General features: G+C 40.6%; 2 protein-coding genes across 4 annotated transcripts; one reads left to right on the top strand and one right to left on the bottom strand.

Annotated features, from left to right (window-relative positions):
* The first annotated feature begins 141 nt into the window (after positions 1–141).
* Positions 142–9,948, top strand: LOC141018919 (uncharacterized). Of its 2 annotated transcripts, none has more exons than XM_073493669.1 (14): positions 142–714; positions 2,203–2,346; positions 2,503–2,621; positions 3,103–3,271; positions 3,400–3,518; positions 4,114–5,779; positions 6,114–6,224; positions 6,412–6,587; positions 6,773–6,867; positions 8,151–8,281; positions 8,396–8,576; positions 9,061–9,208; positions 9,389–9,458; positions 9,896–9,948. In XM_073493669.1, exons 1-14 carry the CDS (start codon positions 183–185, stop codon positions 9,925–9,927), a joined length of 3,693 nt encoding a protein of 1,230 aa, XP_073349770.1. In that variant the 5' UTR covers positions 142–182; the 3' UTR covers positions 9,928–9,948. The 2 variants fall into 2 exon arrangements, with proteins under 2 accessions (XP_073349770.1, XP_073349769.1); XM_073493668.1 differs by having other exon boundaries at positions 2,203–2,352.
* A 34-nt stretch (positions 9,949–9,982) lies between these two features.
* Positions 9,983–19,694, bottom strand: cd9r (CD9 molecule related). Of its 2 annotated transcripts, none has more exons than XM_073493670.1 (9): positions 19,569–19,694; positions 19,237–19,346; positions 18,285–18,390; positions 18,065–18,162; positions 15,207–15,281; positions 15,001–15,102; positions 13,563–13,658; positions 13,241–13,324; positions 9,983–12,339 (listed from the first exon to the last, which is right to left on the bottom strand). In XM_073493670.1, the coding sequence occupies exons 2-9, from the start codon at positions 19,300–19,302 to the stop codon at positions 12,124–12,126; spliced, it is 843 nt and encodes a 280-aa protein (XP_073349771.1). In that variant the 5' UTR covers positions 19,303–19,346; positions 19,569–19,694; the 3' UTR covers positions 9,983–12,123. The 2 variants fall into 2 exon arrangements, with proteins under 2 accessions (XP_073349771.1, XP_073349772.1); XM_073493671.1 differs by having other exon boundaries at positions 9,983–11,168; positions 19,569–19,677.
* Between the last annotated feature and the right edge of the window lie 349 nt (positions 19,695–20,043).

Raw genomic sequence — 20,043 nt, 5'->3', positions numbered from 1 at the left:
AACCTGGCACATAAAAAGACTACATTTGAAACATGTGGGAATAATAATGCTGCAGGTAATGCGCATGCGCCACGGCTAATTGAGGCCAATTAGTCAACAGGTGTGTTGGCAGAAAGTCTACAAAAACCATGCTGCTGTCCACTCTGTCCCAGTGACTCGGTGCAGAGAAAGTCTTAATTGCAATGCATTTGAAACAAAAGGGATACTGCTTCGGTGTCCTTCTCATTTACACCATCACAACAATAACTTTACCTTCAGTGGGCTGGTGTGAGCCCATTTCTCCCTCCAAACCAAGCTCTCATTTGGCTCTCCATAATGAAAGGAGCAGCGTTTTAACGACGAGAGGCCTCACTCGTCTCTCCGAACGAGGAGGAGGCAGAAAACGACTACAGCTCGACTCCAGGCAGGGAGGAGAGTCAGGACTTCGCCCACACCTTGACAACAGGGAAGGGACACAGACTAAAACCTCTGGGGGAAGGCCTGCGCGGACACTTGGACCCAAAATGGCATCGTCGTCTTCCAGCAACAGTTTCAAAAACCGTGACAAACCGAAGGAAACCAAAGGGGAGAGGATGTTTACTTCACCTAACCCCACAAAAGACGTCTGTAGCGGAGGGAAAATTAAGCCTGTCATCCACGGAAAGTTTTACATTCCTGGTGAACTTGCAGCTAACGTCCCTAATGTGGGCTACCAATCAGATTCTGCTGTTTCAGGTAAGCTACCTGCCGACTTCCCAGAATTCCTTCTTCTTCTTCCTCTTCATGTTTTTTGACTTAAGTAAATAATGAACTGGTGTGCCACTTTCCCACTATTATTGGAAAAATGGCACTTAAAACTCATTAGCAGAAAACTCAAAGAATACAAGATGTGTCTTGCTTGTAATAGCTTAGGTAAAAAGGGTCTGACAATGGGTCAAGTCCTATTTATCTCACTGAAATGCTACTTTATAGATGATTGTGTCTCATTCAAGGGGCACTGTGTAGTGTGAGATGAAATTACACCTTTTTGTTTCCCTCCTCCGCTTGTCCCTGCAATGCTGTAATGTGTCTTGTGTTGTATGAACTTGACTACGACCCTGTACATTAACCCAGATTGGTGCATTTTTATGTCTAGTATCATTTCTCTCATTTCCATCTGTCATGCTGATGTTTTTGCAGAATTCCTGTTTATGCAAATTCTAAGCAAGTTTCTTTGATAGTTGACTGATAGGCTAACAATTGATTATCGGTTAATCATTAAGAATGTATGAAATATGGTGGACATGTTCTATGTTCAATGCAAAATCAGAGTAGGCTACATTAGGAGGTAAAAGAACAGATGAAGTAAATGACACAAATAATGACCTAATTGAACAGGTCCAACAAAATCCCACTGACTCCGAGGCTATTAAATGACTAAAATCAGTTTGTAGACATAGAATGTCTCTTTGTAGTTTTTAAATTACAAATTTAATTAAATACATTTTCTCATACCTTTTTTATTTTCATATATTTAATAGAGTATTGGTAAATTGGAAGAAGATACTTTTATGCATTTGTGTCCATCGGATTGTCAGTTAATATAATTTTAATTTGTTAATTTCTTAACGGTGATTAATTGTTAAATCATTAATCATTTACATTTCTAGTGTTCTGTTTAGTAGCAAATTTAGCATATTTTGAAGTAAATTATCATGGAAAAGTGCTTTTAACTTCCTGGTTTGCAACCAGAAACGCAGTGCTACTGTAGAGTAGTGTTTCCGTGTCACAAGTTGTCAGTTGTCATTAATCTGGCAGAAATGTGAAGAAATTGTCCTCTTAATATGGTAAGAATATGGATTGCAGCACATTAAAAACAGATACAAACTGCACAATTGACATCTATTTTTTCACATGGGCCTTGAGACAGCTGTGCAGTATGTTACAGCTGACAGTATGCCACACAAATATGTTATGGTGGGTAGTGACTTTCATCAAAACATCCTTGCATATTCTTTCACTGCAGTGATTGTGTGTACTGGGTTTTTCACATTCACAATCACATTCATTAGTAATTCAAGGACTAATTCTAATCACAATATGATGGAAAATGTATTTTTTCTGAATCTGAAATCAAATCCTTTACTGAGAGCCCTAACTATTTGCTCCTGTTCCACAAAAATGGAGACACCAACACTGTATCCTCTGTGTGTTCTGACTCTGAGGTGGTTTGTTTTTGTTCAGCTGGCCAGGAGAGGACCAGAGGTCAGCGGGTCAGCGCCTCAGAGGATAGCTGGCAGAGGCTGCAGCCTGTGGTGGAGTGTGGAGACGACGCCATGACCCTCACTGTCAGGAGGAGACGAGCTGTACAGCTGCTGCTGGACCGGGGTGAAGGTTCTCCTTTTACAAATACTCCAGCTTTGTGTCTGGGACAGTGATGTTATACATGTCTGGAATTTGAATTTAGAGCTACAATATTACAGTTTATTTCTTCATTGGAGTGAAATCATCAAAGTTTTGTTTTTGTGTCGTTTTGTGTCTCAGTGAATGAGTCATCGTTGCCCCTGTCCCAGCTGCCGCCTCACTGTGGCTACTCTGTTCAGACCACATGGAGGGACCTCAGTTTCATGGCTCCGTACGATGCCTGCCATGTCACACAGGAGGTATGGGATTTATAAATCTATTTTGTATATCGTATACTAACGCACAGATTAGTTTATCATGTAGACTTAAACCAACCAGCTACTGCTGGCTCAGGGTCTCTGCTCGTTTTGAGTGTCAAAGTCGCCGAGAGTCTGATTAAAACAGGCTGTTTTCCCTTTGATGTCATTACAGCTGTTTTCCAGTCCTTCTGCTGATCATTGTCTTCACAGGGAGTAGGACTGTTCTCTTGCACCAAACACAATGTTATTTTTGGGACAGGGTTAAGATGAATCATTTCAACTGGAATGACTCAGTGCACTCTTATGTCATCTTCAGAAGATAGTTAGGGACTTTCATGGATTGTTGTGACTCGTGTTTGTAATTTTTATTTAATGAGGAAGCTTGATTCTTAATTATAGACATGTCTTCTGTAATGGATGTGACATGTCTTAGCCAACAGCAGTAAAACTATAAAAGAATACTGTCAAAACATGTTTTCAGGATGACAGCTATGTGTTGCCTCTGTGGTGGAGGGGGAGTCCCGTCAAGATATCCTGCCCAACCTCTCACCTCCAGCCTCAGGCCTCCCCACCCTCCCTCTGCTGCTCCCAGTATGGTATGACCATCAAAGTGCAGAGACTGTCTACTACAGAGGAGCTGAGGGTAAATGGTAAACACAAAAATTAAATGTCACTTTACAGTCTGATAGCACTCAGTTCACTCTAATGATCCTCTACCTCTCCAGGTTTTCCAGACTTAAATAAATAAATGACATTAGTTGTTTCCTTTTCACTACAGTTAGAGGAGAATGGACCCCTGTGGTGGTGTTGGCTGAGCAGTGTGGCTACACTCTGGACAGACGAGATGCAGAGATGGTTATCGCTGCTCCATTTATGACGTGTGGCATCACAGTAAAGGTGAATTTCAGAAAAGATGCTATTAATGAGACATTAGAATTACATTTTCAGCACATGCAAGTACAAAACTATGTTTTGTTAATGCACATTTGTCCTAATATCTGTATGGAGTTGAAAAGGTTTGTTGATTAATACTATTGACTCCGCAATTACTTCACAGTGAAGTACAAGTCTCTGACACCATGAAAAGTTAACCTTTTATATACGTGCTTCTCACAGGACAGCAACACCACAAACATGATGATCTCATAGTATATGATGCATCGCTTTAGATTCAACTACCCAGCATGTATATAAAGTAGTTAAAAATGAGCTCAACCTTAAACATCTACCGTGGTAAAGCATTGATGCAGCAGTAATATTAATCTAAAAACGCCAGGAAGACACTGACAAGGAACATTTCATTCCACATTTCATTTTAGTACATTTAGCTGATAAAACTACAGTACATACTTTTTACTTTTTTGAGTAAGATTTTGACTTTTACTTGTAGCGAAGTATTTTCACAGTGTGGTATTAGTGCTTCTACTTAAGTACAAAATACTGAATACTCGTGGTCTCACACAGAAAATCTCTGCTCTTTTTTTCTTTTCAGGATGAAAAATACACACTTGTTCTTCAAATGGGAGATAAGACGTTCACACTAGCCTGTCCGGTCTCTCCTCTGGAATTACTCCCACTAACCCATCAGCCTCTGGTCAGAAGCCCTCATCATCCAACCAGAGTGCCAACAGCGCATGTGCCAGAATCCCTGGAGCCTGTTCCATGGGCTCCACCTTTCTACCTGGCTCCACCTTACTATCCCCACCCTACATATCACCGCAAGTATACTAGTCCTGATGGATATGATTCGTATGACCCCCCTAATCCCTCATCAACTCCTGAACCTACATTTGGTCCACAGCCTCTTCCTACTGATGATTCCCAGCAAGGCTATCAGCACGACTACTCCCACCAGATTCCTGTTGGGGAGTATTATAAGCATTTTGGTGTCCACAGTTCTCTGTCATCTACAGATCATCTGGAGGATTCAAGTGAGGCGTTTCCAGATCTGCAGCAAAAGCAAGAAACTCCTGTCTTTGGTCTCTCTGATAGACGCAGTGCTACACATTCTCCCTCCTCGGATACAGACTCTCCGATTCATGCTGAAGCACCTCCTCTCCAGCCTCCCAGCCATGCCTTCAATCAATACTATCACTACTACCATCACCCCAAAATCCCTCTTCATGTCGCACGTCAAGACCGTGATATAGGACCTGAGGTTTCATCTATAACTAATCCTCAAAACCCTGAATTTCCAGTGTTAACCCCCAGCATCCAACAGTCGGAGGCTCTCAGTATATTTAACTCAGACGAGCTCCATCAGCCTGTGCCTGAGGCTACCTCTCATCCTTATACCCCTCCAACAACTACACCTTATCCTTCACAGCCGTATCCATACCACTACTTCTATTACTTTCCACATATTGCTAGGGGCGAGGCCAAAAGATCAGCTCCATTCAACCCTGACTCGCCTGCAGAAATGGATATCAAAGTTCGTCCACATCCTCGCTCATCAGCAGTTCATGACGAATCCAACTTACATCCTCACACACATCAGCGGAACCCAGATAAAATGATTGACTTAAAAAAAAATAGCCCTGAATGGATCAAACATCCACTTTTGTCTGACGAGGATGGTGTAAAGGACATGCTGGAGCCTCCTGGACCAGCCTCTGTTAGAGTTCCTTCTCCTGAACAACCCTCTTTCCCCTCTCCATCACCCAACCATAACCTTCCTCCTCACCTATACCACCCTTATTATCACTTCTATCAGACGTATTATGGACCTGAGAGGTTACATAGTGCTAACAATCACGTGTCTCCAGCTTCATTTAAAGAAGCTTTAGACCCTCAACATCAAGCATCCTCCTCTCCACCGCAGCCTCAAACCACCACTCCACCTACAAAATCAGTGGATGATGATCACCAAGTCCCCCTGCATTCTTACTACTATTATTACCAGCTCTCCAACCAGCCTCAAGTGTCTGTAGACAGACAGGAAGTACAACCTGCAGGCAGTATGAACTCAAAATCAGCATCTGACTACAGCCAGACTGGTTGGCTGGCTCCTGCTGCTGAGGCAGGGTATCGTATCATGCCGCAGTCAAGACCCTTTCATAGCATCTATTCCCATGATATCACTCAGCATCATCCATATGATCCTTTTGGGCATCCTGATGGAGAAGGAGCAGAGGAGAGGCTGGATGGTGAAATTAAAGGTAAATGGTGACGTAGAAATTCCAGCAGCCATAAAATCCTGTGATGTTTTCTCTGCCTGTAAGTGTCTCATCAAGCTAATGGATAATGTGTATTTTCCAAATGTAGCTTTTGGAGTCTTGACTTCAGATCGCCACAAGGGGGCAGAACATTATTCTGCTTGTGTTTTTGTGTGAGCTCACGAAACCATATTCCTCTTGACTATGTTGAAATGGTAGTGAATCATGGTAAAGATCTCGCCTCTGATTCTGGCTGTAACTTGACACATGTATGAAATATATTCTCTCCTCTCTCATGCTGCTGAAAAGAGCCTTTCATTTTACTCCCCATGCTCAGATCAACTGAAGGCCAATCCATACACTCCCTCTGCCTCACCCTGTGGCCTTGGCCCCGTGTCAGATTTCGACTGCATCGTCTCTTCAGGCTGCTGTTCTTACCCTGTGGAGGGTGAGTCTCTCCACCACGGATCTTGTCATCACATGCCTCACAAGAGGATTGACAATAAAGAAAATGAGAAAATGATGTGTGAGCTGTTGGACTACAAGCCGACGCCCAAGCCACAGAACTGGAAATAAATAATGGATTGTGATCTGTGCTTATATGTGAATATTTTTTTCACTCTGTGTGTAAACAGACTGCACCATGGGACAGCATTTGATCTTTGCAGTGCCTGACTCTGTGGTGGAGCCCACAGTTGCCCCTCCAGCTCATCCCTCTGAGATCAGTGATGTGTCCTGCACACTGCAGAGGCTGACCTCTGACCCCGACATCTACATTGTCCCTCTGGATGGCTGTGGAGTCAACAAGCACGTAAGGCACACTCCTACTGCATGTACGCCATGTACTATAGAGCTAGATAAAAGGCAGACCACTGTGACCATGCTTTGTGAAAGTTATTCAGCTTTAATGTGGCTCAATAGAGATGCTTTGACTGAATCAGATTGTTGCTTTGTGACATGACATAAACCATTTTTCTAATATGATATGCTTGTTAGGTGTTTGGTCAGACAGTGGTTCATCAGTTGGAAGTGAATGGTATCCATTCTCTTCAACAAGATCACAGTTCTGTGCATGAGAACTCTCCTGTCAGGTATGTTTTTAAAGGGAAAGTTTTTTATAAATATGTTTAATTCAGAGTAAGAAATGACCTTTACTTCAACGGGAAAAGGTCTGAAACACCTTTTTAACTGACTGTAACTGTGTGTCCTTAAATGTCCTTAAATGTCCTTTTCTGCCCCTCTGGATTTGGGAGTTAAATCGCAGTTGCTACCAGAGAGAAAAGTCCATTTAGTAATTTGTGCAGGTAGTGGGTTACAGCTTAAGTTTAGCACCATCAGTGTGATGGATGGACACAGTCTGACACTAAATGCTTAAACATCATTGCATGTCATACAGCTTTATAAGGCACCTAAAGTCCTCAATAATCAGGTCACGGTTGGTTGGTTATAAAGGGAGCCTGGATTTTGCCTCGAGCCTCTCTACATAAAACATGCCAGGTGTGAAGGGCTCTGAGGCCTCTTAGGTCAACAACCATGTCAAAGCATAAATTAGACATTCCTTCATATCCGTACATTTCTACCAACACCATATACATTGTTTCGGATTGTCTTTTACTGGCCTGCATGTTTTATTGACCTTGGCTGTGTGGTGCAAAATATTTCTGCTGTTTTTTTAGGCAGATTTTTGTTTTTCATCAAATTTGTCCTATTTTTTATTTTTTCCATCCAGAACGTACTAGAGTCAGTTGGAGGATTTCCACAAAACCTCTACAGACAGTAAACTGTCAATCGCTAAATTACAAAAATTATATTTATAACTTTTGTCCACTTATTTTTGATCTTGCACAAATTTATGAAGCTTTTAAATGCCATTGTGCAAGAAAAAATAAACAAACCCTTACCATCCCTGTAAAGTATTTCCCTTCTAATGCTAAACTCAAATGAAATTAATCTGAAATCACAACCTCACAATCTCTCAATGTGTCAGCTAGTAACACAAGTTACTGCAATTGCAGGAATTATAATAGAGGGGCAGATATGTTTGTTTGGGGGTGTGGGCAGAAATGAGCATTGTCGGATTTTGTTATTTATTTTTAAATCATTGCTGTCAGGAAGTACCACTGTTCACAAAACACCACCAGATGCCACAGACACATCTCCAGCTTCTGGGCCAATGACGGTGAAAAGATAAAGCTTAAATGTATAAATGATAAACACTGTCTGAAAATAATGTGATGCATAGCTATATGACATGAAATAATTGTATTTCTGCATGTCAAAGATGCTCAGCTTAGTTTGGGATGTTGACATGCACTGTTAGATTTGTCTCCATGGCCTTACATTATATCCATCAGCTGCCTGTGTTTATCCATAGGTTGATGGTGGAGTGTAGTTCATCCCTGGGTTCTCCAGGTGAAGTGAGGGTCCATGTGATGGATCAACCTCCTCCACCTCCTTTTCAATCCACCCCAGCCACAGTCACTGTGCAACTGAGGGTTGCTACAGGTGATTGTCTTCTGTCTTTTCTTGACATTTTCATCAAGCGTGCTCAATTCAGCAGGTTGACGTCATAGCTACAGCTGCCTGTAGGACAGATATTCACCTTTCTCTATCTCGTAGATGAGTCGTTCACCAGCTTTCACCCTGAGGCTCACCTGCCTCTCGCTGTCCTGAGAGGCAGACCGGTTTATGTGGAAGTGAGCCTGCTGGATCCCCCAGAGCCTGGCCTGGTGCTGCTGGTTCACTCCTGCCTGGCTTACACTCAAGCTCCATACACCAGCTGGATGCTTGTTTACGATGGGTGTGTTCTACACAGATAAAAGATTAACATGTGTATTGTGATCAGTGTTGGCAGCTTTAGACATGAGCATTAAATGCAGGATGAGGATTAAGCACAGTGAGTAATGACCAGAATGCCTCTTGACTGTTTGTGACTATAAAGCAAATTCAGGAGGAATCGGCAATGAATCACCCAACAAAGCTCAAGACTTTAAAGAACAACTGATTCCATGTCTGTATATTATGGTCTTTTTGTCTTCATATACCAATATAGTTTGTAATAATTTGGGTGAAATCTTGCAGCCAATTCAAAATTGTCTGCTACACGTTTTATGACTATGACCAATAACACGTCATCTTCACAAATCCTCAAATTATGCTCATCATTCTGGTCAAGTGCAGGCTGTGATTAGTTGGAAGTACAAAAGCAGGTGATGCTTTTTGCATGTTGTCATTTTCTCCTTTTTTCTCAGTTGTAACCGTCCTTTTACCACTCTGTTATTCAGCTGTCCCAGCCACAGTGATTCACAGCTACTTCCTTCCCCACACCCCAACCACATCCGGAGGATCGTGATCTCGAGCTTACAGTCTCTGCACTCACAAAATCACACCTACATGGCTAATGGAAGATACTCTCACCTGGAGGACACAGAGGTACTGCCCACTTAACATTCTTATACAAGTAAACATGTATTCGTGTTAATGAAGTGACTCATAATGTAACTCTTTTAGGTTCAGGCTGGCTGAAAACTCTGAGACACAATTAAGACCATCCATAATGGTGGTGCGTATGGACTTGTGTAGTAAAATCACTGTTGCCTTTTCTCCCTTCAGATCTTCTTCTCATGCTCGACAGAAGTGTGCTCTGCTGCAGATGGAGACTGCACTGTCGGCTGCATCAACAGTAAGTTCGACACAGTGGAAACAGAGGAAACTGAGTAGTGGTCCAGTAGTTTCAGGAGGCTTCTTGTATATTCATTATAATTAGAGTTGTGGGTTTCAGACCTAAAGGAAAATTGTCCCTTCATATACAAATTCTACAGCCACAACCATTAATGTGTTCACTGAGCACTTTATGCACAAACACTGCAGAGATGGGTTCCTTTTGATTGTACTATATAGTGGCCACATAATAATCTTTCCCATTATCTAATGAAGTCATTATATTTCACTATGCTTTGCATAATTTGCAATAGCTTTACAAACATGGCCTTCTACAAACGCAATATATCATAAAATTAAGGCTACAGAGGAATCTTATGTGCAACATGTTATGAGTGAACATGTGATTCATCAGCTTTGGCCTCTCGGATATAACACTAACTTCTTTTATCCTTGTAGGTCCCAACAGTGACGTGTTGCCGATGAAATAAAGACACTTTTACACAACTGCACTCTGTTTTGTTTTATGGAAATAACAGACACGGGTTTTGGTGAAGAAGAGGGGGAAAAACCCTCTGGAATATTTATTTAAAAAATTGTGAACTTTAAAACAATATAGTGCAATGCAATAGTTAGTAGTACAGAAAAAGAAAACAAGCATTTAAAGACATTCAGGTCTCTTTCACTTTTGGCAGGAAGTGCAACATGAAGAAATGAAAACGTTTAATCCGTTATTGATGAGGTGTTCCTTTGATTCAAACAAGTGTTTGCAGGAAAGTTGCCCCTCACAGCTTGAAATGTTTTCACGTGTGTGGTTTCTTAATTGTGAACATTAGAAATTAAATGGAATTTTTGCAATAGTCTAGTGTGCCATTATGAAAGTACATCTCTAAAGTATAGTAATGAATCGGTAGTAAAAACTTAAGTGAAGCTATCTTTCATGAAGCTTATGAAACAGTTTAAATGGACTTGAAAGAAAATGGTCCCTTTCGCATTTTAACCCAAATCTTTAAACACAAACTCTGATATTTGCCAGTGGCTCAGTGAGTATTTAACTCTTCCACATGCAGCAACAGACAAAAGCACAAAAATTCAGCAGCAGTGTTAAAGAACTGCCGTCATAATTGTGCAACATAACTACCCAAAAGTGTAACAGACATGTGGGAGTTGGGTTTAAAGTCTCCCATTCTCTTAACGTTTATTAGACGGATGTGTTCTCAGCCTCAGATTACTTATCGTATGCCCACGATGATTTAGAGGCCTGTCAGGCGAGAAAGCACATGCTGTCAAGCTGTGACTGTTTCTAGTTGGATGAATAATGGCTAATTATAAGAAACATCCATTCCACCAGGAGTTCCTGCATGATTATTTATAAAAAAAATAAAATAAAAGGCACAATACAATACTGATAGTTGTCAACAGCACTGAACAAGCAGGTATTTTGTTTCCTCTCTTCACAATGGGTCAAATTATAGCACAATGTAACATATGGGTATAAAATGCAATTTTAACATTAGATCTAATGTGATCAGTAGTTCACATACAGAGAATCTGTACATATTTTCTGCTGGTTGAGCCTGAAGTCCAGCGATGGTCTTTGTGGATGAGGCAGAGGAGGGTAAGGGTTGGAACCTGAATCTTCTTAGTACACATTTGAGTAGTATGCAGTGACCTCCTGACGGACTTTCTTGAGTTGTGTCATGAGGATAATGGTGCAGATCAGGGCAGTAATCTGTCATGCAGACACAAAAGGAAGAGGGGGGGTAAAGAGAAGGGATGGGACAAAGAGCTGTGTGGGAAATTAACTGCTTCCTCCTCCTCATCACCTCCTCGGAATGAGTTAGTGTGAGCGATAGAGAGGGTGAACTTGCAAGCCCATGCTACCAATCTGTACAGCTGCATAAAGAGAAGCTTGTGGGAAATTAATAAGATCAAATGTTCAATGAGGTATAAATACACTTGAAGGAAAAATCCAACCCTGAATGCATTTTTATACTCTAGTGCATTTTTCAAAAAAAAATGCAAAACCCCACAACACTCACAGATGAACGAAAAAATCCTAGAAGCCACTTTCCTTACTGGTGGGACGGTAAATGACAATTTCCGGTCAATGGGTGTGACGGTGACAGATTTTTTATGTAGCTTAAGGTCGCGGTCACACATACGCAAATACTGCTGCTGAATGTGGGCAGTGCAGGGTGTGAGGACACGCAACTGTGACTTGTGGTCTGTTTGTGACGGCAACTTTGCTGGTCAAATTTTTTTTTTTGCCCTCTTGCGTGTGCAGAATGGAAGTGAACGAGAGGCGAATGTTGATTTTGCATACATGTGACTGTGGCCTTGATGATGCATGATTGTTGAATGTGTGCTAAATGATTAGCTCAATAAGCTTACAGCCATTGCTTTTTGATTTAAATGTGGCTACTATCAAATCCCTCCGCTGTAGCTGTGCATGGACAATCTTGGCACATCAGCATTTGGCTAATAACCTGCGGGAATAAAAAAATAGAATACACAAACACAACAGTTCCAACAGATGGAGAGATGTTAAAATTATGCTCTTTTAGGGTGGATTTTTCCTTCATAAAGGGAGGTGAAACACCATGCAGTGACCATGCAGAGAAGAGAAGAGAATAGAATAAAATCAAGACAGCACAGCGGTGAGAGTGAAAACTGTCATCAGTGCACTAAGACTGAGCCACGGGGATGTTGGCCACAGTGAGAGGGGTAAAAACGACCGGGTCCTGGTCAGGGTAGGGGAACGAGGAGGAGACAAGCTCATGCTGGGGTGGTTGAGGGTTAGCCAGGACAGAAGTGGAGTGAGTCAGGATGATGTACTGAGGAGATGAGGAGGACTGACGCAATTTGCTACTGAGGATTGAGCTGCAAATCACAGCTATGATCTTAAGGAACCAATGATTGGGAGAATGAAAGGGTGGAAGAGAAAGAGGAGAAAGTAATGTTAACACAAGGGAGGGGAGGGTTACAGAGTAGAACATGGTCACCAACTTTATGAACAAAAAGGGCACAAGACACAAATATGCTTGTCTATAGGCAAGTGACTGAATGGAGCATCTTTTTTTTTTTTGGGATGTCTCCATTTGGTGTCCTCTGGGCTGTTTCAATTTAATTTGGTTCTAATGAAGCACTAAATAGTTGTACAGTACATAGCCTACTGTGTTGTATGCAAGGTGGAGTGTATGTTTGCAGCACAGTAGCTCAATAAGGCTAATTGTTTTTGCCTGACAAGCACTTAACAGTGAACACAGGAAGAGTTGTGGTACCGACGGGTCAGAATATGGTTTCACTTATAACAAAAGGAAGAGCTTACAGCCATGTTAGCGGCTGTGTAAGACTTGCTTTAAGATAACTGCTAATGTCAGAATTCTAACATGCTCACAATAACTATGCGAACATGCTAATGTTAAGCAGCTATAATGTTTACGATGTTCACCATTTTGTTGAGCTCCATTTGCTATCAACTATTTCGAACATGCATTCATGGTTCTGAGAGGAAAACTCCTATAAAGACTTTGTTGATCCCCTGACTTTTTCTTTACAGCTACCAGCAGATTGACATATTTGGTCCAAAGTGAAATGTTGCATTATTATAGACAGATTTTTCAACGGGAGAAGGCGAGAATGGGGTGTAATGGAGTTCAACTAATAGGTGCAGCTTTGTATTTGATACAAAAAACATGTTTTTTTTGTAAGATTGTAAAATCTTTCTTGTTTACCAGCCCATTTCAACAAAAACATTAATCGAAGTGTAGAAATGTTTAACAATACAACACATTTGCCTACCAAAAGAGCTCCAGTTCCCACAAAGACGCCCATCACCAGGTGTGCTTTCGAGTCAAAGACGCTTGCGATGATGTTAGGACAATTCTAAAGGAATACCAAGACAGGAGAAACTGTTAGCAACCTCTAATCTTTAGCTAACCAGGAGTCTACAAAACACAGCAGTTTAATTTCTAGGTTTAGAAACAAGAAAAGGGATTAATTTATTCTATGTTTTAAATACAAGTCACCCTACTAGTATCCTGAGTGTACCCTGATAATAACTCAAGGATTAACTGAAACCATTCAAAACTTAGAACAGCTCCATTTCTATTCACCAACCTACCGGCATGACGATCTTCTCAAAGAAGCCATCTGGTTTGGGACAGGTCTTTACAGCCATCTCAAGCACTGGGATACCTGTCACTCCACAGCAGTGCAGCTACACGGGACAGAGATGAATGGAGCTCACACACATAAGTCTCCTAATTAAATTATTGAGCAGAAAATCCTCATACTTGATAGTTCACATTATTTCAATATATTAATGCATTGCAGTGCTTCTGCTCGGCAAAGCATGGACACCCACAGCGAATGGATGTTTGTATGGCAAGTCTGTCAACTTCACAAGAAACTACAGCAGCTGATTTAACAAATTAAAAAAGGACAAGAGGAGTAGGCTCCTACTGCATGCTCGCAAAGACTTCTATCACACATAAATCAACTGAAAATGGTAACTACAAAGTTGTTGTTGCAGCACGTTTCGCAACCCAAACACTCGAATAAGTGAAAAGTGATGAAAAGATAAAAGGAATTATGTGCGCCGCCATACTACTATGATGTCATCCGTGTTACTGTCGTGAAGTTGGGTTTGGTGGATCTTGCCCAAGTTTCCGAACTGGAATTCCGACTTGGATAACAGTTCAGAGTGCAATGGCATGCAGCATAAGAGCTACAGGTCTGTTTGAACATCGTAGATGAACTACAGATGCAGGTCCGGTATTACATTAGACTGGCAGAATTATTAAACTAACATGTTTGCACTGAGTTGACGCTTGACTTAACAAGTAAAACAGTAAAACCTTTGGGTAAATAGTGTTACTGACTAATGTTGTTGGTTTTAACTGTTTAAGATTAACCCAAGGAAACTAAAAATGAGGAAGGAGCATAACGTCTACTAACTACTGATTAATTTCCCAAACCGATTTTACAGAGCTAATAATATCATGACCAAACAGGGCAGGTACGACCAAATATCACCGATGAGACTGAAATCGAGCAACGAACAACGTGCCGATACGGAAATACGGGTCAGTTAAGCTTCTCTCTGAAGTGTGTTCTTTCACTTTCTGGAGGAATTTCTTCATCAGAACATGTTGGGTTTTAGTGTTTCTCAATACATGTCGCATTGACTTCAACACATCTGTTATCACAGTCAGGCACCAAAGCAAGATTCGGTGACGTGATGACACTTCCGTCTTTTATTAGGTTATTTGGATTAACTAAACTACAAATGACCTGTTCGTTAAATCATACAGAACGAGCATGCTTTACTTCTTAAGTGTCAGACTGGATTCATGGACTCACCTTGTATTTCATTATAATGAGTTGGATTTAATATGTCTTCAATCATTTCACAAATTGCTGGTTCGTTAATGCATTTTACACAATTTATTCCTGATTATTTATTTCATAAGTTGCATAAGCACTGAGTTCAAAACCCATTAAGACAAACAACAGGTCTGAGTATCATCAAACCAGAAGGAAAAAGAGTTTGCTCTTACCGTGCTGTGGATGAATGTGAGAGTGGCACCGATGACTGGGTCTCCATCTTTCATATACAGAGCATACATGCTACCGTAGAACTCCACAATCCTAAGCCCAACCTTCATGACGAAGATCAAAAAACAACATCATGGTCATGAATTCAAGGTATTTACTCATTTATGTATTTAATTTTTCATCCCGTTATTGTTACGTTCCCTCTCACCTCATCCCTGTTGGAATAAGCGAGCACTCCAATGAGAATTTCAGCTAAAGCCAGGATGGACAGCAGGACAGAGAACTGGAAGGAGAAACCCAGTTAACACTTTAATCAAACATGTTAGTGAACTGATAAACATACAGGAAAAGGCAAACTAACAGCACACAACAACACTTGTTCCACCATTTTCTCCCACTACTTTGCATGTGCATCAAAACAAGAATATGTAAATGTGTGCTTGTTTTTGTTTTGACCAGCAGGAAGAGCTTGTAACATAGAAACTCGTTATACAAAATAAAATAGAGTGAGAGCACCTTTTTCATAAAGCATCTATAAAAGTTGGTGGCTATGTTAAAACATGTTGAGGCAATACATAATCTATTATTGTCACTGGCCACTGAGGCAGGTTGTTCTCTTGACTGCATTTATTAATGGTTAATGATCACAACATGTACAAAAGAGCAGGTGGTTTTATTAATGAGTCATAACAGTTTAGTCCCTATTTTTCAGTTGTCTTTAGCCTGAAATCAGCTTCATCTTCACAGTTCAAAAGCAAGTGTTGCACTTTCTTTCTGTGCAAATGCTGAATTAGATGAGTTTTCAGCTGTGTGAAAGCCTGTTTCCTCCCACAACACACAGGCCTTCTCAGCCTTCCGCCTCTGTGGTATGTAATGATTTAGCAATGCCTCTCAACTTCTCAACCAGGGGCACAATGAAATACAACTGGAGCATACCATTAAACAGGAAGTCAGAGAAAAAGAAGTATTTTTGGGGTAATCACAAATGGGTTCCTGTTTGATTCTGTGACATTTAAACCCCACCACTGGATAGTTTGTTATACCCGCTTTGTTGGGGATATAATGTTACACACCAGTCTTAGTACATAAAAGCGCATAAATCTCGTCACCTGCAGAAAGGATAACAAATAGAAACAAGAATGCCCAATGAAGACAAAGTGCAGAATCCCAAAGATTCAGAGAGCTCACCGGAGGCAGAGCTCTGAGTAACTAACCGATCTCTTTACAGTCATCCCACGCATCCATTAGTTTCCCGCTTTTGAGCTGTGGAGGCTTGTCAACATGAAACTGAAACTGTTTCCATACTTTGTGGTTAAAAACCTAGAAGGAATGCACGTCTGCAGATTTCGGGAAGTACAGTAAGAATATTTACTTCTGTAATTGCTTTAAAACCTGAACCTTAGGGAGCGACTTATTTAAAGTTATGGAACAATCTACAGACTGATCTTAGACTTCAGAATATTGTACAACTGAACGGTTTTAAAATTATGGTGCAAAATGCAGATGCAAATGTTTTGTCTGATGATATGAGTGTGCTACTGCTTTCGTAACTCTGTGTTGCTGCCACAAGCAAACAAGCGATCCCAGCACAACAACAGGAACTGTACAGCAAAGGGCACAACGGAAACTTTCTAACAGACGGGCGTGTTCAGATGTGCAGCTCTTCTTATCTACTAATCTACTAGATAACTCTTGCTAGTTGGCCTTGAATGAAAAACAGGCTTCTGTTTCTGAGAGAAAACACTTCAGCACCAGCCTTCTTAATAGCATAACCCTAATTATTCATGGTTTGCTTTAGGGAAGTTAATGATTAATGATTAATTGATTAATCGCAGTTAAGAATTTCACTGATTAGAGATGTATTAACCGACAATCAGAGATGGGCACAAATGCATCAGAAAGCATCTTGTTACAAATTACATACATTAACAGATACAAACTACTGGTATGATAAACATATTTAAGTAATTTGTTATTTAGAAATCGTAAAAATTAATTATGTACAAACTGACATTAATACATTTTAGCCATGTCGTAGTCTCAGTGTGAAGTGGATTTTGTTGGACCAGTTGTTGTATAACGACAGACGGGTGCTCCACATTGAACAAAGTTTATTTATTAAGTTTATCATTTAAGTAACTTGGTGGTAACTTTGTGGTAACAAAGATCATGTCAGTGGTTACAGTAAGTCCATAATGAATTTATCAATATTGATTAGTCGATAATTGATTGATAAGGCAGCTGACTATCAACCAAAGAAATGGCTTAAAAATGCAGCTTCTTGTTTTTCTTCATTCTTGATTTTAAATTACAAGAATATACACCGATCAGCCACAACATTAAAACCACTGACAGGTGACGTGAATAACATTGATCACCTCATCACAATGCGATGTTCTGCAGGGAAACCTTGGGTGCTGGCATTCATATGAATGCCACTTGACACGCACCATCCATCCAAACACTGTTGTGGACCAAGTACACCCCCTCCTCACAACAATACTACCCGATGGCAGTTGCCCCCCAGCAGGACAATGTGCCCTGACACACTGCAAACACTGCTCAGGAACAGCTCGAGGAACACAATAAAGGGCCCGAGGTGTTGACTGGGCCTCCAAATTCCCCAGATCCCAATCTGATCGAGCATCTGTAAGACGTGCTGTAGAAATACCCTGTTTCAAGTAAAAGTGCTTCATTCAAAATGAATTATACTGCTGAGTAGCTTAAACTATAATATATCACATTTTAATAGTTGATAATATTTTGTACTAGTAATCTGAATGTGTGAAGTAACTGGTAACTACATTTACCAAAGTAGTATTAAGTTACATGAAATTGAAATACCACAATATTTTAGAACTATACTTAGATACTTTCCACCATTACAACTGGCCAGCTCCTCTCACTCACTGCTACATATCTGAGCCATACAAGTGTACTAATAAATATTTGACCGTTAAAGATCCCCATTGTGTCAGGCAGGCTATAATTACACAACAGGAAAATAGACATGGCTGCGGCGCAGCTTTACAAGGAAGTCACTGTGTGAATGAAAAGACGTCTCACCACTTGCAGAGCACATATTTTCTGATTGCAGGCGCCGTAGTCTCCAAACGACACCACAATCAGCATCACTGCCCCGAGAGCTATCAGCACAGTCACAGCTGATAAAAAAAAAAAGGGCGACAGAGAAATTGACACGTGTGATTGAATATGTATCAGAGGCAAAATATTTTCATGATTTCTTTTGAGATGTGACACAAATATGCCAAACACGTGCACCGACCTATGACAAATGCACTTGAGTTGAGTTCCTCTACTTCGAAGATGGCTCTAGTGTTGGGGCTGAGCCTCAGCCACATGCCGACACCCAAAAAGATGAACCCCAACAGCTGTCGACACAGAAATGAAACAAAATTTGAGAGTTTGACAGTGCAGCACACAAACCTGTTTACAGGTTTCACATCCTGAAATATTCAAACCTTATCTGTATTGCTGTGTATGTGGTTAAGTCAGATAGGATGCTTTCGCAGACAGCTGGAGAGGATTTTTTTTTTACTTACTTGCTTATTCTTTTTGGCACATTACTGCACAAATCTCATAAAACTCTTACACTATATATATAGTTATATTGTAGTATTTTTTTTAAAAGTAATTTTATTGTTTTCCTTTTTTAAACAAACGTTTCTTGTCTGTTGCAGTTCTTGCTTTGAAAAAAAAAAACACTGAAAAAACACAGGCCACACAAAAATGTTCTTTGAGACAACAAAGTGGAGAATGACACCAACTGTGAGACAGCTAGGTAAACAAACAGAAACATTTCAAAGTGCAAAAAATACACTGAAACACACAATGTGCAAGACAGAACATCAGCACATGAAAAGCACAAATTAATAGAGTATATATGGAAAATGTCACCACTCTTTTGGTTTCCATACATCATGTTCATTAGTTTAGTCTTAATCAGACTGTAGGTGTGACTGGCATATGAATAACTATTGATCTGTAACTCCGAAATGAAACCAACAGGTTGCCCTGAGCTGGTATTTAGCAGAAACGAAACCTCCTCCGAGCAACGACTCCCCAAACTGAACCCTGTAACGACACTAAATTTGACCTACATAACAAAGAAAAACAAATACGCCATTCGCCCTTTTCTTATACAAACATGATATACTACTACTTATTGACTTAAAGTCAAGGAAAATTACATTTTTGAAACATAATTTGACACTTACCGCAAAGATAATGTTGAAAATGATGAGGATGTATTTGCAGAGGAGGCCACATCCGTCCAGTGCCATGATGATGAGCGGTGTTTGTTCTGCTTCGTCTACCTGATACAAGTCTGTAAGGTCAGTAAACGAATTACGTCATCGCGTCTGCAGGCCTCTTCCGTGGTTTTATATTAAAAATACACATATGAACACACACATAACCTCTTATAATTTGCATAAAATATACGTCGTAACATCTGGTAAACGTTTTAAGAGCGCTGTTTCTTCAAAGACATCATGTTTAGCCTGGAACAATGCCGCAGCCATGAGTTAACTTCAACTACAGTACATACCTGTGTTTATTGAAGGCTGTTGCGGTCCCTCTCGTTACTCGGTCAGTCAATGGCAGGAAAACCTACAAGCCACAAATTCTCAAAGTTGCTGCGTGCTCTTATTTCAGCCCCGGTATGCCTCATGTCCCGCCTCTTTCACCTTGCTCCGCATTCTCACTGGCTGAGGGTCGAGACTGACACGAAGTAGCACCAATGAGCGGAGGAGCTGACGCTTCGGAGGGCGGGTCCAGGAGAACAATTCAAGAAGAAACGAAAGTTTAGGAAACGAGAGCTAAGGATGGATGAGTCACAGTAAACACACTGTAATTTTGAGTCTTGTTTGATTTTAAACTCATCTGACGGAACAATCATTCATAGACACACGTGGGGCCAAATTATGCAATTCTTTATCTTTATTTTACCAACTTGTTTGCGCAGAAAATATATACAAAAATAGGCTACTTTACATTTTTGATTCTTGTACTTGTGAAACTTA

The sequence above is a fragment of the Pagrus major genome, chromosome 23, assembly GCF_040436345.1.
Source record: "Pagrus major chromosome 23, Pma_NU_1.0".
NCBI classification, from domain to species: Eukaryota; Metazoa; Chordata; class Actinopteri; order Spariformes; family Sparidae; genus Pagrus; species Pagrus major.
Note: the sequence above shows the minus strand (reverse complement) of the source record. Positions and strands in the feature narration are given on the sequence as shown.

What these genes read in the sequence shown, in the direction of transcription:
- cd9r (XM_073493670.1), bottom strand. Translation starts at nt 19,302, where the DNA reads ATGGCACTGGACGGATGTGGCCTCCTCTGCAAATACATCCTCATCATT. An exon ending in CTTATTCCAACAGGGATGAG is followed by an intron (nt 15,103 to 15,206) that starts GTGAGAGGGAAC and finishes TTCGTCATGAAG; the next exon opens with GTTGGGCTTAGGATTGTGGA. An exon ending in TGGGAACTGGAGCTCTTTTG is followed by an intron (nt 12,340 to 13,240) that starts GTAGGCAAATGT and finishes TGGTTCCTTAAG; the next exon opens with ATCATAGCTGTGATTTGCAG.
- LOC141018919 (XM_073493668.1), top strand. Translation starts at nt 183, where the DNA reads ATGCATTTGAAACAAAAGGGATACTGCTTCGGTGTCCTTCTCATTTAC. An exon ending in CCTGCCATGTCACACAGGAG is followed by an intron (nt 2,622 to 3,102) that starts GTATGGGATTTA and finishes ACATGTTTTCAG; the next exon opens with GATGACAGCTATGTGTTGCC. An exon ending in GCAACTGAGGGTTGCTACAG is followed by an intron (nt 8,282 to 8,395) that starts GTGATTGTCTTC and finishes TCTATCTCGTAG; the next exon opens with ATGAGTCGTTCACCAGCTTT.